The following is an 18,529-nucleotide window of genomic DNA, read 5'->3' as shown; positions in this document are numbered from 1 at the left end:
GCCTGGACAGCTCCTTCGTCTGTTTTTTATGGCAGCCAGAGTGGGCCGCCTAAAAAACCTCCAGTGGATTCTTTCACAGTTAAAATTATAATGCAAAGTTCTCACTGTACCTTCAGGGCCCAACTCATTCCCTCCCCAAGCACATCACATTTATGACCTCTTCTCCCTCCTTTCTTCCCTAACTTTGTTCCAGTCACACGGGCCTCCTCCCTGTTCCTGGAACATTCCAGTCCTTCTTCAGCCTCAGGACCTTCGTACATGCTGTTCACTACAATGCTCTTTCTCCTGAAACCTGTGTAGCTCCATCCCTCACTTCATTCAGGTTTCTGAGTAAATGTTACCTCCTTTGAGACAACCTCAGTTAAATAGCATCCCCCATAATTTCTGTCCTCTCACATTCTCCCTTCTTCCAACACTTATCATAGTTTGTCATCATGTTATAGACCTATTTAGTTATCTGATTTATTGTCTTACTCCACCAGTTAGAGTATCAGCTCTGTGAGGGCAGCGATGATTGCTGCCTCCCGGGTGCCTAGAACAGGGCCTGAAAAGTAGTAGATGCTCAATGATTATTGAATAAATAAACAGATCAATTAGTCATCATGCTCCGTGTCTCTTCCAACTGTCTAGCTCTTGAGGCAGGCATGCAACCAAGCACGGAGAGAGTAAAGTGGGCTCCAGGCTGTGCACTCCCATACACAGACACCTAGACAACCTTAAGGGGTGGAGGTTAAGGGCTATATTCAGAAAACCTTCCAGCAGAGGGTCTGGAGCTAAAAGTCAAAGAGATGGCAGAGGTTAACAGTCAGGATTACTTGTTTCTATATAGTCCCAACGTTTGGTCCTTCTCCTAACACTGGGTCCCAAAGATTTGTCCACTAGAGGGTACTGTGGCTCCAGTCCTTGTCAACACAAGGCCGTTCCTGAATATTCACACCCAGGGTCACCCTGTTGATGGTGGGACCGTGAGAGGAGATATGGGCTCACCCACCCTGAGCCCCCGTCCCCACCCAGCACCTGGTCACCAGGGCCTGAGCCCCTCCCCTCCTGTGGAATTGCTAGGACCCTCTCTGTCGCAGAACCCTGAGACCCCAGCTGGGCCTCTGAGAGAGACACTATTGCCAACCCCCACCCTACCCCACTAATCTTCAGAGGATACAGCTCTCCCCTAAGTTGCCCTTGGATATTGAGTCATGACCTTCAGAAGTCTCCTGCCCAGATGGAGATACAGAGGAGGTAAGGCTGGGGGATCACACAGAAGCAGGGCAACAACAAGAACGATTAACAGCAATAACACCAATACCCAAGTTCTCACTGATTGGGCTCTTCCTGTGTGTCAGGGCCTATGCTGAGCTTCTTGCAGGTTTTGCATCACTGCACTGTACAGACCACCCTTAGGAAGCAGGGCTTATCAGTTCAGCATCAAAGGAGGTGACTTAGGCTGAGGGACAATACCCTCACCAAGGGCCTTCCTCCCCATCAGGACAGGAGAGTGAGGATTTGAGCCCAAATCTGACTCAGAAGCTAACCTCAAGCCTGTTCTATTCTGAGGGCATTTGCTGACTTCCTGTGCCGGAATCTGCTCTGGCCCTCAGTGAAAATGCCTTCCATACCCACTCCCTCGCTTCGGTCCTAGGGATTCAGGGTTTCTGAACAAAGACTGAGACATGAGAAAAGGGGGAAAGTCCTTAGGTGGAGAGTCAGGCTTAGGGACAGCTGATCCCCTGTAACAGGAGGAGGTGATGCATGTAGAGCTAAAGTCAGGAGGTGGGAGATTGAAGACAAGGACGGTCTCTTTTATGCTTGAGCAAAATAAAGTGAGAGTGAGGCTAGGAGAAAGGAGAGAGGAGACTGGAGCAGTCAGTGGGGGCGTGGGAGCCCGACCAGACAAGGGGACAGGACAGCACTGAGGGAGATGGGCCCTGGCCTTGAGGGGTGGGGAGGGAGCTTAACGCTGGAACTTGTATTTCCTCAGAGCTTGCTCACAGGCATGGAGTAGAGGGCAAGGTCAACTTAACTAGGTTGGGGTTTTCCCAAGTGAGAATAATAAATAAGAGAGGGACAAGGGAGGAACAACCTAAGACAGGCACAGTCGCAGGGGGGCCATCAGGTAAGAAATTGGAGATCAACAGAGGTGAGGCTTAGAACCTCACCCCCACCCCCCGTTTTGAGAGAAATCTTCTGCATCCGTGGATGTTTTGTTGCCCTTGTCTAGCTCGGATTAATACTTAGTCTATAGGCACAGACCTGATCATCTACATTTGCCCTCTTACAGCACTAAATTATGTTTTCTACCTTTATCTTGCATCTACCTACCACTTCAGCATTTTATTTAAAAAATAATAATAATAATAATAAGGGAGAAATGTGGGATTCACATATAAATCAAGTATAAAAATCAAACGAATAATCATATCTGACTTGATTGTTTATAGTTCATGATGCATGATCAAAACCGAAAGTTTGTGATATGACTGCCCTTGCACTGTTCACCATGTAAGAACTTATTCACCATGTAAGAACTTGTTCGTTATGCTTCAGAAGATTGGAGACTGTTGAGAATTAGGCTTGGGGTTGATTAATGATTGTGCATTGAGTCCCCTATACAGAATTTTATTGTTGTTAACAACCATTTGATCAATAAATATGAGAGATGCCCTCTCAAAAAAAAATAAATAAGTAAGAGAGGGAGTTGAGGGTGGATGCCAGGGAACCCTTTGATGAACACCCACAGGCTGGCAGGGGTGAGGACAGTGGAAAGGGAAGGGAGTGGAGAGCACCTAGGTCCCCATGGGGTTAGGTGCTGGGGGGAAGGAGCTGGAGAGAGGCAGAGAGGGATGGATAGTAAGAAGCATGGAACTGAGAAGGCAGGGAGGTGGTTACTGGGGATGACAAGGTTGAGGGAGGAGCAGGGTTGGGCAGAGGACAAGATCACAGGAAGAGAGGTGGTCAGGCATGGAGAGGCTGCGGTGGTTGAAGGAGCATGTAAGGTGTTAGGATTATGTCGAAAGTGAGCAGTATCAGTAAACTAGGTGGAAATGTAAGCAACCAGCTGCAATGCCCAGATCAATAGCCTCTGAGGCCAGCACCCACCCTGCCCTAACTAACTTTCCTAAGAAGTTAGGAAAAGGCAGACAGGTTCTACTGGATTGATGGGCAGCTCTGGGTGCTGGATCCCTGTGAATCTGCTGACCTACGTGTGAAAGTAAATCTATAAAGTTAATAGAAGAAAATGCGACTGTTCTTGCCACTTAGGAGCAGGAGGAAAAAAAACTGTAAAATATTTTAATACTTCAAAAAAAGAATAATCAAGTAAAAACAAATTTCTTTGGTCAAATCTGGAATTTGGAAAAATAAATTTTTTTACGAACAGGGCTGGATCAAATGGATATCAAGATAGAAAGGGGGAAAAAAACATGTACCCTTTCTCAAATCAAACATAAAGATCAACTCAAAATGGTTTGTCAACCTGAATGTAAAATCTAAAACTGTAAAACTTCTAGAAGAAAATAAAGAAGAAAACCTCTGGGGTAGGCAAAAATGAGGTCATGTGACCTGGGTTTTACAACAAATAATCGGCCTTAAAAGACAAAGAGGGAGAGAAGCTGTTAGCAAGTGTTGTTAACCTTTTGTGTGCCAGGGGCCATGTGTGCCTGGGTATCTAGCAAAGCCCTTGGGCTCCTTTTCAGAATCAAGGAAACCTGTTGTATTGATAAACAGTAAGAAAAATGTTGTGATATTGCAATCTATGTACTTTTAAATTAATACACTATGGGATAAGATCCAATAACTACTGTAATTTCTAAGTAATGATGTATAAAGCCAATATTTCAAGACATCTGCAACAACTGTAAGGTGCTATAAAACATCTATAATTTATTTTGGTGATGAAGTCACTGGTTTTGTGCCAGTAGTATTGTAATTTGGTGCTAACATTCATAATCGACAGAAATATCAAATGTCAGTTAGAGGTTAGTGAAAATCAAGATGTAATCTTTTCCCATTGGAGGCCATAGACCCCAAGAATTCTGGACGCCTCGGTGGCCCTGGGACCCAGTTAAAAACCCCTGTCGATTAAAAACACAACATGTGGATCTTGTAGAGATCTTGATTTGAACAAACCAACTTGAACAGACATTTCTGAGACAATTGGGACATTTGTCCACAGAGTACGTACCATAAGATATTAAAGAAATACCGTTAATTTTTTTAAGTGTGATAATGGTACTGTGGTTATGGTTTTTGTAAAGCCATTACTTGTTTGAAGTAGATAATTAAATATTTATGGTTGAAATTTCATGATAGCTAGGATTGGTTTTTGTGTGTGTGGCTGAAAACTATAGTTTGTTTTGAAGTCCACAACTAATGAGGCCTGAGGGGATTTGCTGGGATGATAGCGATATTCTATTTCTTGATAGGTATTGAGATTAAACAGGTATAAGCATGTGTCATCTAACAGTATACTTAAGATTTTGCATTTCTTTGTGTACAAATTTTACCTTAAACAAAAGCAAACAAATCTTGAGCTCTAGGGAATGACATGTGTATCAGGTTCCTTGGGCAGCCATAACAAAGTATCACAAACTGGGTGGCTTAAAACAGAAGTATATTCAGTCACAGTGCTAGAAGCCCGAGGTCTGAAATCAAAGTGTCAGTAGGGCCGCGCTCCCAGCCCGGGCCGCCGCCAAGGGCATGATCCTTCCTGCCTCTTTCAGCTTCTACAGGGGTTTTTAACCTGGGTCCTGGGCCTTCCAAGGAGTCCAGAATTCTTGGGGTCTATGGCCTTCAATGGAAAAAAAAGTATAGAACATAGTCCAGGTTTTCTTGGCTTGGCTGCATTCTATACTCTCTGCCTCTGTCTTCACATGGCTTCTTCCTGTGTCTCTGCGTCTTCACATGTTCAACTTCTTACAAAGACACCAGTCACTTTAGATTAGGGGCCCGCTCGACTCCAGTATGACCTCCTCTTACCTATTTACACCAGCAACAACTGTATTTCCAAATAAGGTCACGCTGGGAAGCACTGGGGGTCAGCACTTCAATGTATCTTTTTGGGGGACACAACTTAACTCCTAATATGCTTACCGAACTGTTTCAAGGAAGGGTGTGGAACTTACTTTGAAATGCGTTAAGAAAATATGATAGGGAGGGATGGGGGGGTGGATAGAGAAATAGTTGTAAAGCAAGTAGAATAAAAAACTACTGGGAGAGTCCAGCTGGTGAGTATATGGGTGGCTGCTGAATAATCATTTCAACTTTTCTACATTTTTGAAATTTTTCATAGTAAAATATTGGAAACGAAAGCATTCCAGCTAAAAAGTAAAAGTGTGAAGATGGAAAGTTGAAATAAGAATGACCGTGCATTGGTAATTCTTGAAGCTGGAGGGTGGTTAAATGGGGATGGGGGGACATTGTGCTATCCTCATTACTTTGTGTGTGCTCGAAATTTTCCTAAATAAATAAATAAACTTAAGGATTCTGTTCAGTGAAGGAACTATGAACAAAACGAATAGACAAGTGAATGAAAGAAGGTACCATGCCTGAAACTGACAAATGATCAATATCAAGGATATTCAAAGAACCCTTACACATCACCCAGACAGCCACCCCTACCCCAACAAAAAAAGCGTGAGCAAAGGATATGAACACTTAAATGTCAGGAGACCCAAAAGAGTAAGGAACAAGCATAAGAAAATATGATCAGAATCATTAGTACTTAGAAAAATGGAAGTTAAAACAACAGTGATATATGGGTGTTTGCTGTAAAATTCCTTTCAACTTTTCTGGATGCTTAAAGTTTTTCATAATAAAATATGGGGAAAGAACAATGAGATATCACTTTTCACCTAGTAGACTGACAAAAATTAGGAAGCTGGATAATGCGAAGTGGTGGTAGGAAGTCAGGAACCCTCACACACTGTGGATAGGAGCATGGCCTGGGGGGCCATTGTGCAGGGCAATATGTCCTTCCCTCCCTACAAGCTAATTAAACATCACATAGCCTGTGACACAGAAATTATGCCCCTAAGGGGCATCCCCTAGAAATTCTTACATGGGCCTGTTAGGGGAGGTGCCTGATGCTGTCCGCTGAGCATTACTGTGGAGATTTCAGCTGGAGGCAGACTGGCTGTCCTTGGATCCCCCCTGGGGGAGTGGGTAGGGAAACTGGGGACGTGCATCAGGGAGTCCTGTACAGCACTGAGAAGATGCGATGAGAAACGCACAGAGCAACGTGGACAGATCTTTAAAATACAGTGATATGGGTGCTGAGGCACAAAAGTAAGAAATAGAGTAATATCCATAACATAATTCCAATCACATAGGTTAGAAGTATATGCACACAGTACCTTAATACACATTTTGTAAAAACACATATAAACAAAAGATACCGTGGAGTGAGGTACACAAGCAAGATTGTTCAGCAAGCTCCCCAGAATCCCGGGAGCTCCTCCACCCAAGTACAGCTTCCCAAGAGAGCCACAGGAACCAGCCCTTAAGGTTTTGGACCCAGGGACTTGGGCCAACACTGGTATACCCCTTTTGAGAAACAATTATTAGCCTGCTACTGGCCCCCAGTGGGAAAAGATTACCTCACGAGAAGAAACAGTGGAATCTCAGAGCTGAAATTCCTATCCTTTAGTAGCCTTCTTATGGGGCAAGACAAGTAAATTCCATTGTTAGTAGCAGGGTATTTCTTATGGGCTACCTGTCTGGTCAGACCAGAGCACCCCCCCCCTCCAGCCACCCCCCTGGGACTGAATGTTAAAGATATAATCTTATATTTATTTTCATACTCTCCCATGGAAATAAATATAACAATTAGCTATAAGTTCAGTTTGCATGCCAAATGTGTACATGGTCAAGAATGGGCCACATTTTGAAGAAAGCAGCTAGAATGAGAAAGCAGATTGAGTTGCTGGCCGTGATACACACTATGGCCTTCTGGGACCTTGCTCCAGCCCTCCATGGTAACAGAACCGCCATACAGGATGGGGGTGACCAGTGAGGAATTCAGTGGAGACACATAGAAGCCACTGATGCTTGAAGATCTGTACCCCTTGCCCACCAGGGGTACATCTAAGCATACCAATGGCTTCACATAGAATTGGCTGTACCAACCATGGCCCCAAAAGGAAGCTCAGGGCCAGTCAGATTAGAATAGATTGAGGAAGATAACTTCTAATAAAGAGGCTATTTACAGAGCTATGATCAGGATGTGGGGAATCACTCCAGAGCTAGTGGCAGTGGAGTGGCAGGCTTATGTTTCATGATCTTCCATGATTGTGGGGTGGATTGTATAGAAAAGCAAACAGGATCATCTGGTGAATGATCTAGAAGCTCAGGTTGCCTGGCAATGAGCCAACCAGGAGCAAGAACTACCCCCAACTTCCCCAGTGGGAAAGGTTACTCTCAATGTCTCATGGGACACTCAGCAGCCCAAATAGCACCCCCTGACTTCAGATGAATTGCTGCTTCTCCACCACTGCTCCAACCATGTGATCCAACTGGAAGCTGCCATTTTGTATGTGACTCCACCCCTTGGTCTCAGTGATTGGTTCAGAGACAGGACAGGACCCAGGCTGGGCCAATGAGGGTCCTTCCCTGATATTTTTCACAGTGTACCTAAGTAAAGAAGTCCTTAATTCCACCATGAGGTCTGTTGCTTGCAACCAAAGAATCCCAGTGGACACAATTTAAATCTCTCCGAGCCTCTGCACCTCACATTTATCCATTCATTCATTGATTCAGTGAATGTGTACCAACTATGTGCCTAATGCTGGGCCCTAGGGCTACAGCAGTGAATGAATCCCTGCTCACGTGTTGGGAGCATGATCATTTCCAGCCACAGGAGAATGCATTCCTTGCTACAAGATGAAACAGGTCTAAGAGAAGGAAGCTGAAAGTCAAAGACATGGCCCATTCTAGAGCCAGGGAAAATATCTTTCAAAACAAAGGCAGTTAAAGGGAATATTATCCAGCCATAAAAACGAATGAAGTACTGATACATGGGACAACATGGATGAATCAGGATGTTTCAAGTTAGATGAAAGACAAGTTTTGAGCAGGTTCCTCAGGGACCCCCCAGACAGGTCAAAACAAACCACCACAGTTCCTTGAGAATAAATCCATTCTGCTCCCTCCAGCACCAGGAATGCAGGCTGTGGTTACCAGGGTCAACACTGACCTGGGGAGCGGAGGATGGGGCCAGGGTAAGTTAAAATGCACATAGCTCTTTGATGGAGACTCAGATATTTTGAATAAACACTCTTGAATAAACATTCACCTGGCTGCTATAAACTTTTGGTTTGTTTCCACAGTTCTGATAAAGTTGATTCTGAGAGTTCTGCCATTTTATTCACTATTTTTGTGGAAGAATGGGCTTTTGGCTTTCTCTGCTCCACCACTTTTGCTGATGTCACTCCCCCAAGCCCTCTGCAATGTGATTTTGCCACTGCCCGATTGAAATATGGAGTCTAATTCCTCTCCCTTTGAATCTGGACTGGCCTTAAGGACTTAGTGGTAACCAGTTGAATGGGATGGAAGTGATGTGGCATCACTAAGAAGGCTGGGAAAAAAAGAGAGTTGCAGCTCCTGCCTTGACGTGTTAGAACAGGTTCACACACAGCTGCCATGCTGTGAGGAAGCCCAAGCCATATGGAGGGACCACATGGCCTTTGCTTCACGCTAATACAGAAATCAGACCTATGATGAAGAAGCTTGCAGATGATCTCAGATCCAGCTCTTTGAGCCACCCCCAGCCACACAGATATACCCAGCTGAGGCACTGGACATCGTGGAGCAGAGACAAGTCATCCCTGCCATCTATCTGAATTCCTGACCCACAGCATCAGGAGCATAATCAAATGGCTGTTGCACCGTCTCACTCAGGGTAAAAGGACAAAGTCCTCTGCGTTCTCCCATGAAGCCCCACACAATCTGACCCCATCACTTCTCTGGTCTTGGTTCTGTCACTCTCCCCATCACTCTGTCCCCACCACCTAGGCCTCCTCAATGATAGTCCAACAAGCAGCAGACCCCTGCCTGGGAGCCAGGGTACCCGCTGTTCCTTCGGCCCCAAACAGACTTCCCCCAGCATCCCCCTCCCCTTCTCAGGCTGTTTGCTCAAATGTCCTAGTGACATCTCTCTGACCACCTGTGTTAGTTTCCTATGGCTGCTGTAACATATTACCTCAAACACAGTGGCTTAAAACAACACAGATCCTCTTGCAGTTCTAGAGGTCAGAAGTCTGAAATGGGTCCTACGGGGCTAAGACATCAGCAGCGCTGTGGAGGGAAATCTGCTTCCCTGCCTTTTCCAGCTTCTGGAATTCACCTTGGAGCATGGCTCCTTCCTCCACCTGTGAAGCACGTCATTCACCTCTGCTTCCATCCTCCCTCCTCCTCTCTCTGGCTCTGACCCTCTTGCCTTCCTCTTTAAAACATCCTTGTGATTACATTGGGCCCACCTGGAGAATCCGGAATCATCCTTCCATTTCAAGATCCTTATTGTCATCACATCTGCAAAGTCCTTTTGCCATGTAAAGGAACAGATTCCCAGGTTTTGGGGATTAGGACATGGGCATTTTGGGGGCCATCTTTCTGTCTACACTACTCCACTGAAAACTGCATTTCCAATCTCTTTACTATTTAATTTTTTATTTTTTCTTGTTTATTTTTTCCTTAATTCTTATCACCTAACATAATATATATTTATGATATTGTTTATTATCTGTCTTGACCTGCTAGAATGTAAGCTGCTGATACAACCCGATGCCTAGAACAGTGTCAAATACATAATAGGCACCCCAGAGAATCTGTGAATGAATGAATGGGTCACTCACTCTGCAGAAGCCTGGCCTATGATCTATTCCCTATGCCTAGCTGGGGGTTTATCCAGTTCACTTGCCATGTATTACTATATACTATGCATGTGCTTACTGGTCTGTCACTGCAGCTCCTGTCAACACTTGGTATTATCCAGCTTTGTAATTTTTGTCCAATCAAGAGGTGTTAAATGATACCACATGGTTGTCTTAATTTGCATCTTTCAGATTACTGCTGATTTTGAGCATTTCCTGCCATGAATTTCCTGGTTAGCAGTTTGGGTTCCCTGTTCTCTCACTTGTCTGTTCATGTCCCTTGTATATTTTTCTACCAGGGTTGTAGTCTTTTGATGCTGATTTATAGGAGTTCCTTGTATTTCTGAGTTATATTCACTCATTACTGCAACAGTTTCACAGGTTGCAAATATCTTCTCTCCTTCTGTTCACTGATGTCTATGATGTCTTTCCTTGAACAGAAACCCTTAATTGTGACATGATCAAATTCATACAATTTTTTTCACCTTACAGTTTTTACTTTACTTTTAGCCTTGCTTTAGATGTCCCTCCTCACCCCTAAGTCACTGTTCCTGTTACCACAGCCTGCAAACAAATGACACGAAACTTAGTGGAATAAAGCACTGATCGCTTAGTACATAGTTCTGGGAGTGGCTGGGCTCAGCTGAGCAGTCCTCTCTGGGGGTCTCTCATACCATTGCAGCCAGATGGTATCTAGACTGGAGTCACCCCACTCCGGGCTTTCTTTCTCACATGTTGGCATTTGATGCTGGCTGTGGGCTAGAACACAAAGGCTCTCCATTCACCTTGGGCTTCCTCACAACATGGTGGCTGGATTCCAAGAACAAGCATGGCAAGGGAGCCAAGCCTTTTATGACCTAGCCTCAGAAGTCACTGTTATGTGCTGTCCGTTTGTGTCTCCCCACCCTCCCCCCAATTCATATGTTGAAATCCTAACCCCCAATGTGAAAGTATTTGGAGAAAGGGTTTTGGGAAGTAATTAGGGTTAGAGGAGGTCAAGAGGACAGGGCATAACAGTGACTTTTGAGGCAATTAATGTTGACTTAGCAATTTGCACACCTTCAGTCCTCCATACAAACGTTAGAATAGGTTTATCAAGTATCTCAAAAAAGTCATCTGTAGTTTTGATTGAATTTATTGGCTAATTTGGAGAACTGACATGTGGATAATATTAAGATATCCTATCCAAGGGCATGGATGGTTTCTTTTTTTTTTTTCAAATTATCTTCTATATCCTTTATTGACATTTTTATATGTTTTCCATCAAGGCCTAATGCATATTCGATTGTTGTTAGATAAACTATAGCTTTTGTTACTTTTGAGAACCACACAATTTTTACATTATGTTTTAATTGGTTATTATGGTGTTGACTAAATTATTTTGATTTTTATAGGTTGATCTTACATCACTCATAATAACCCCTATGCTTAGAGCTTTCCTGTCCTTTATTCTGAGGGCAAGAAGTATTTCTAAAACATTTTAGCCAATAGTGAATACCAATCATATCATCGATGCAAGTCCATTTCTAATACTTGTCATTCTAATTAGGAACGCTGCTGGTGTTGAGCAAAGGTAAAAGATGGGTGAGCGCTCTGTAGCAGCTGCCTCTGGGGCCTTTCCTTTCGTTGAAGCCAGCGGGCCACCCCTAGAGAGAAACTGATCGCTGGGATGGAGTTTAAAACCAACTTACACAGCCACAAGGGGGCGCTCAGGCCTCAGTTCTACAGGAGGAAGCTTACTGTGCCTGGAGAGGATGTGGCCCACCAGGGGGCACTGTTATTGGTCAAGCATCTACTGTGTGCCAGGCGCGTTTCTAAACATTAGGGATACAGCCCCGCTCAAGGCAGGCAAGGAGCCTATGTTCTGGAGGTGGGGGAATGTGGGCAGATAATAAAATAAACCTACAGATAATTTCGGGGTGTAATAATGCTATGGAGAAAACAAGGATGACGGGTAGTGAATGCAGGTGGCTCCTTAGATAAGGGGCTCAAAGACACCCAAGATTACATTGAGACGAGGATGATGGACCCTCGGGTTAGAGTGCTCTGGGCAGATTGGAAGCGTGTTTGTGGGTCCTGGAGGGGAAAAGCCTGGCGGGAGCGCGGATGGGAAGGGGGCAACCATTACGGAAAGCAAACGTTATGATTACCATCCTAATCCTTCTTTTCTATCACGTAACAACCTGTGTTGGAGATCTTTCATATCACAATCCTCCACAGGCCTCCCTTGGCCTCAGAACAAAAGCCAAAGTCCTTCCCTACACACTCCGGTCCCATTACCTGTCACCCCTGCCTTCATCACCCTCCTCGTCCTTCACCTGTGCTCACCCAGGAGGTAGCTACTATTATAATCACCTTCAGTTTACAGATAAGGAAACTGAAGCACAGAAAGGCTAGGCGATTTGCTCAGGATCACACAGCTAGGAAGTAGGACAGATGGCATTTGAATCAGGGCCCATGCTCTCACCCACTATGGGATGCTGCCTCCCAGTCCTTTTCTCATAGCCTTGTTCGCAGCCAAGTTGTACCACCCTTGAGATGTCTCAGAGGGCTGTGAGCAGTCACAAACACCTTGGTATGAATTAGCCTCTTCCTGCCACCGAAGAATAGCAATCATCACAGCGGTTTATAAAGGCACAGTAGTGTAGACGTAGTTGGGCCCTGGATTCATAATGCCTGGGATTGAAGCCCAACGCCACTTCCCAGCCATGTGACTGGGCAAAGTGATAACACTAATCTGGGCCTTGGTTTCCTCATTTGTTAAGTCCCCACTTTCTAGGTGAGGAAACTGAGAGGCCCAACACATGACACACCCAGGACTTTGGAAACTGAATTTTGGGCACATACTGCCTCCACAAAGATGGACTAAGAACAGGTTCTAGGAAAAGGAAGTTCAGAGTTCCTAAGCCCAAGTGGGGTGTCCCGGGAGGTAGGCCCAGGTGCTGGGGTGCCAGGAGGGATACCTCCGTTCTCCACACATTCATTCTCTATCCAGTTGTGTGGAGGGGAGGGGACACTGGACAGCAAGGCTCCCAAAGGGCTGGACAGGCCGTGTGCCCCTGCATGCTGTTCTTCAGGGGCATCTGCTCTTCCTGCCGGCCTGGGGCTCAGACTCCCTGGGATGGGTGCTGGATCCTGGCAGGGTTGCTGGGTGGCACAGGTTGGGGATGGGAGCCAGCACCCAACCTTGGTCAGTAGAGGCCACATGGGAGATGTGGTTTGCCCTGGGAGGAGATACTGTAGCACCGCCTGCACCAGTCCTTGGTGCAGCCACAGCCACACCCCATCTCCTGACTACACACAGGGACCACTCATGCAACTACACCTGCTGTTTTGCAAACAGCCCCTACCCACTCCTGATGCCTTAGCTCCTCTCCTGGGACTCTTCCCCATGCCCCAGTGCAGGGGCTTCCCTGACCTAGCTCTGGGGGACTTGCCCACCCTACTTGGTAAACAGCCCTGCCAGTATTTGGTATGTCCCCTGGCTCAACCCCAGTGTCAGTCCCTCCACCTACAAATGCAGAGTCCTCAAATACAGGTACTCCTTTCACATAAACTCCTATGCATCCTTCAAAGCCTTGCTTCATGTCACTTTCTTCAGGAAGCCCTCCTAAATTTCTTTACCACCCCAAGAGCTCTTCCCACTCCCTGGGCTCCCAAGCATCTCAGATCAGTTAGTACATTTTGTTCTAAATCCCTGCACCGTCCCTTGCCTCCACTAATGTGTGAGCACCTTGATGCCAGGGACCACCATCTGTTCATCTCTGAGGCCTATACCAATACCAGTGGCATGCCAAGCACACAGTAAGTGCCCAGTGAAATTCATGGTGTGGTGTGGTGATATCAGGCACACTAGGTCCTATGCATCTACTGGTGACCCAAGGACCACAGGCAGTCATTCCCATAGGAGCCCTGAGTGCCACTGTACCCCCAGGGCTCTGCTGGCTGGGACTGGGCCACAGCTAGGGGGAGGTGAGGACAGGATATGAGTTCTGAGGGTGCAAGGTCAGCAGGCCCTGTTCTCATGCTCTCTGGTGGAAGAGGAGTGATTCTCCATCTGTCCGGGCCAGCTGTGGGTGCTGGGACTCGAGGAGACACAGCAGGAAGGGGGGAGTCTGTTAGGGGAGGGCGAAGGGAGCTTGGGGAAGCCCACAGTAACCAGGGAGAGGAAAAACAGGCACACAATGTTATTGTTACAGAACCATTAAATACAGCTTATAAACAAGCCAGGACTGCACTGGGGATGCGGAGGTCGCGTTTGAAGGAGTTGCCACAGAGGTGACAGAGGGTCAGGGCGGTGCAGGTCGGGCCTGGTCCTGGAGGGGTCTCAGGCTGCCGTCACCAGAGGGGCTGGGCTGGCGGAGGCCTGGCTGCTTGTGGAGGCCTCGCAGCTTCACCAGCAGCTCCCGGACAAAGGCCTGAGGACAGGGTGGGGTAGGAGTGTGGGTGGGGGTGTGAACACAGGAGGGTGGGGGCACCCCATGGTCAGCCCAGCCCGGCCCCTCTGACCTGGGCCTCTCGTTTGCCCACCTCTTCTCAGGGAGAGGGCCTGGCTATGAACTTAGGGAGGGGCAGAGGCTACAGAGACACAGGAGAAGACCCCGAGATGGAAGAGAGACAGAGACAAGAGTGAAATGGAGACACAGAGAGAGAGATTTGGGGCCAGGGAGAGAAAGACAGGGTGAGAGACAGAGAAAGAGAAACAGAGACAGGGAGAGAGAGATGGAGAGAGACAGAGACCAAGACACAGCACAGAGACAGAGAAAGAGGTCCCGGGCTAGAGACGGAGGGAGAGACAAAGGGACAGGGACCCACAGCCACAGAGAGCTATCAAGATGTTTCTCAGGCCAGAAATCACCAGCAGGGTCCCCAGGGACAGTGGTCTGAGCTGGCTCCAGGGCAGACAGACACACAATGACGTTTGTCCCTCAGGCAGCCCAGGGCTGGTTAGAAGAACATGAATATTTTTCCCTTTTAAAGCCGGGAAGGAAGTGGGAGGGGTTGGCCGCTCAGCTTCAGGGCCAGGAGGATGGGGGGCCCCAGAGGTGGGAAGGGAGCCCCGGGGTGGCAGAGGCAGCAACGGGGGAGAGAGATGGAGGGAAATTAAGTCCCCAGACCGGAGCCCGAAGGACAGAGAACAGCAGAGGAAAGGCAGAAATAGGAGACAGATGGGGGAGCGTCTTGGTGAGGAGATAATGGAGCTGCAGCGGCAGATGGGGCCAGAGGAGACAGGAGTGAGGAAGACAAAGGGGAGACCTTGCAGATGAGACAAGGGCTGAGACCCAGAGGGCTTCCCGGAGTTCCCTCCAGCGACCTGGCACGGCAGCCTCTTCCCTCCTCTCAAGAGACCCCTGCTCCCAGCAGGGTGCAAGGCAGAACAGGGCCCGTCATGCAGGAGGAGCTCACCTCTGTGGGGTTTGTGCACGATCTCAGGAGTCCCTAAACACCCCCATCCACGGAAAAAAAAAAAGGAAGAAAATTGCAAACTACTAATATCTGTGCCCTCCAGCCCCTTCCTTTTCCCAGTAAAGCCCCAAGACAAGACCAGTGGGAGTCAGCCTAGTGAACTTCCCACCAGGGGCTTAAAGAGCAACCAGGGCATGGCTGAGTCAAGAAACTCAGCCCCAGGATCAGCTCTTGAGCCAGAGAGGGCCAGGAGGTCATTTGGCATTTCCTGCCTCTTGGAGAGCATGGAACACGGCAGCCTGACTGCCTGGCTTTGACTCCCAGCTCTGTTTCTACTGAGTTATGTGACTCCCGGTAAGTGATTAAATCGCTCAGGGCCTCATTTTGCCCATCTGGAAAATGGAGGAAATAGCAATAATAATGAGTCAGAGATAATAAACCCTTCATAGGGTTTTGTGAGGATTAAAAGAGTTAGTAAGTATAAAGCAATTGAAACAGTGCCTGGTGCATAGTAAGTGTTCAATAAACATGATGACTATTACTATGACTTTCAGGAAGGTGCAAGGTGGAGGACTGGGGGCAGCTTTCCCTTCCACCTACCTGGATTTTCCGGCTTCTCTCCTCTTCACTCTCTAATTCCAACAATTCATCAATGTTGACCTCATCAGGCATGTCTGCCTCCTAAGGCGGGGGAGGGAGAGGAATCAGGGTCCCGGCTCTGGAGGAGCACCGCCAGCCCCAGGGCCCAGCTGGCGGGTTCTGGAGCAATAATGTGGCAGTCAGGGACAGCTCCGCCAAGGCAGGACATCTGGGTGCTGGGGGGAGGGGTGGCAGATGGGTTGACAGAGGCCCAGGGGCCTGTACCAGCTCAGATGCCTGGACCTCTGGGCCCGCAGAGCCTTGGGGCTGGCACGGGTCTCTCTTCTTGGCCCCAGTTCCCACAGTGGGAAACACGCCTGGTCGAGTCTTGGAATGCCAGATTCTGGGATTCAAGAGAGGGGCTGGCTCTGCCCTTTCAAGGAAAAGTCTAAGCACTGGGTGTGGGGGAGGGCTGGCCAGAGCTTGCTGGGGGCAGGCCCCTTGCCCCAGGGAACAGGAAGGGCGAGTAGGGCTCTGGGGAGCCCCCTCAGCCAAGGAGCCACCCTCACATCCAGGGAGATGATCATTCAATGCTCCCAAAATGGGTGGGTGGGATGAGCCATGAGTACACCTTTGAGTAGCTAAGAGGGGAGCTAAGAGGGGGACCCCAGTATGGCCTCTTGGGTCAAAGAGCCAAAGGCAGGCTGGCTCAGCACCCCTGTGGGGGACAGAACCCAGCTGTTGAGAAAGAGATCCCTGAGGGTACAGATTTTTCCTCCCCAAACCAAAGTCCTGCTGACTCTGTGGACTTCAGGGCTGGGCTGTCCAGGGTTTGTGTGCAGACAAGAGAGTTCAGCAAAGACATGGAGTAATCTGGAAGTGCATCACATGCCTGTGTGAGTCTCTGTGCATGAATGCCAAAGGGCTAGGGCTGGCTGAGGGGGCCGTGGTATGTGGCACCATGTGCCTGGGTACAAGGGTCTATGGTCCTGTGGGTGAGGTCCTATGGCTCTACTTAGCTGGGTCCCAGCAGCTGTAGGGCCCACAGACTGAGGAAGACCTCACAGGATGCCAGCTACCACTAGCAACTGGGCTCGTCTGTCCACCCGTAGGAGCCCACAGGTGTGTCTGAGAAGAGAAGGGCCTCATGTCACTATGAAGGGCCATGGCCTCCATCATCTTCATGCTGTGCTGAGAATCTGTGCAGCCTGTGTGTCTGCACAGCTGTGACTCTCAGGTACCTGGGGCTGGGTTCCGCAGTGCAAGTGTGCTGTACAAAGTATGACTTCAAGCAGAAACTCAGGGGTCTGTCTGTAGACTATGTGTCCACATATGCGGCTGTGGCTTATGCCCTGTGTGCCGAATGGGCAGCTGTTGTTAATGTCCATATGTAACTATAGTTACATGGTTCTGTCTGGGTGTAGCTATCATTTCTGTTATTTTATGTCTGTGAGTGGCTGTATCATCTGTCATTGTGTTTGCCTGTGGTTATTGTTTTTGCTTTTAGGAGAGAGTAGATGGTTGTCACTTGAACATTTGGTGTCCCAGAGTAGCAGCTGTAGTTTGTACCATCTGTGAGTCGCAACAGCTTGTGCCAGTATGTATCTGTGAATAGCTGAAACTGGAGTCCTTTTGTGTGGGTGTTGTTGTAGTGTTGTATCTGCATATGGCTGTGACCTGTGCTAGTGTGTCTGTGGGTCCTGTGGCTGCAACATATGCTGATCTGCTACATGACCACAGCTGTGTCCTTGAGTTGGTGTGTGACTGCTGCTTCTGTCATTGTGTCTCTTGGCTACAGATTGTCACTGTGCACGTCTGTCAATGCAGTTGCTCCCTTGGCTGGGCCTCTGTGTGGTTGTATCTCCCTGGTCACTATGTCTATGTTTGGCTTTAAGACATCCCCCTCCCTCCCACCCTTTCTCCAGATAAGGCTGCTGGAGCTCCCCAACTTTGCCTCCTCGCCCCCCATATGCTAATCCCCTGGCCCTCCGCAGGTGGTTGGACACAGCTCTGCAGACCCGAGTGTGTGTCCCTCTCTCTGTCCACAAGCAGAGTGCCATCCTGGTAGACGGCGGGGCTAGTGAGTCCAGTGAAAGCCTGGCCCCGGGCCGGGTATCCTCTAGGATGAACCAGGCTGCGTGTACACTCATGCAACCAGAGACCCGGGGCGTTGGGTGTTCGGCGCAAGTCCGTAGATCGCGACCTTTCCCTGCGCCCCCACGCCCCTCTCCGCCTCACCCTGCCGCGGTACAGCTCCTCCAAGCGCCCATCGATCCACTTCTCCACGTCCAGCCTCCGCTGCAGCTCCCGCCGATCATACTTGACGGTGACACGCGCGTGTCGTTTCTGCAGCCCCCCGGGGCTGCCCCCCGGCCCGCGGGCCCGCGACGGAGACTGCAGCTTGCTTAGCACCCTCTTGCCCAGCCGTTGAGCTGCCATCACGCTCCCAGCCCCGGCCCTGGCGACGCGCTGTGCGCCTTCGCCTGGTGCTCCGCGCAACTCTTACGGGCCGGGGCGGGGCCGGCCGGGGGCGGAGGCTCCGGCTCGCCGGGGGACCGGCTCCGCCCCAGTCCTCAGTTTCCCCGCCTGCAGCACGAGGACTGGCCGCTGCGAGGGCGTAAAGCCCACAACGCAGCATGGCCCAGGGACGCGCAGAGTTCGGGAGCCTCAGGCCGGGGCCGACG

At 48.6% G+C, this 18,529-nt stretch overlaps 1 protein-coding gene across 1 annotated transcript; it reads right to left on the bottom strand.

Annotated features, from left to right (window-relative positions):
* Window positions 1-14,032: 14,032 nt before the first annotated feature.
* On the bottom strand, window positions 14,033-18,529 carry PPP1R14A (protein phosphatase 1 regulatory inhibitor subunit 14A). The gene is made up of 4 exons (XM_017650828.3): window positions 18,084-18,529; window positions 15,867-15,947; window positions 15,267-15,299; window positions 14,033-14,278 (listed from the first exon to the last, which is right to left on the bottom strand). Exons 1-4 carry the CDS (start codon window positions 18,282-18,284, stop codon window positions 14,150-14,152), a joined length of 444 nt encoding a protein of 147 aa, XP_017506317.1. The 5' UTR covers window positions 18,285-18,529; the 3' UTR covers window positions 14,033-14,149.

Source organism: Manis javanica, chromosome 17 (genome assembly GCF_040802235.1).
Source record: "Manis javanica isolate MJ-LG chromosome 17, MJ_LKY, whole genome shotgun sequence".
NCBI classification, from domain to species: Eukaryota; Metazoa; Chordata; class Mammalia; order Pholidota; family Manidae; genus Manis; species Manis javanica.
Note: the sequence above shows the minus strand (reverse complement) of the source record. Positions and strands in the feature narration are given on the sequence as shown.

Excerpts from the sequence above, each read along its gene's own strand:
- PPP1R14A (XM_017650828.3), bottom strand. The coding sequence starts at position 18,284 with ATGGCAGCTCAACGGCTGGGCAAGAGGGTGCTAAGCAAGCTGCAGTCT. Across the intron at positions 15,948-18,083 it reads AGGAGCTGTACCGCGGCAGG|GAGGCAGACATGCCTGATGA; the intron begins GTGAGGCGGAGA and ends CCCCCGCCTTAG. Across the intron at positions 14,279-15,266 it reads CGTGCACAAACCCCACAGAG|GCCTTTGTCCGGGAGCTGCT; the intron begins GTGAGCTCCTCC and ends CCCTGTCCTCAG.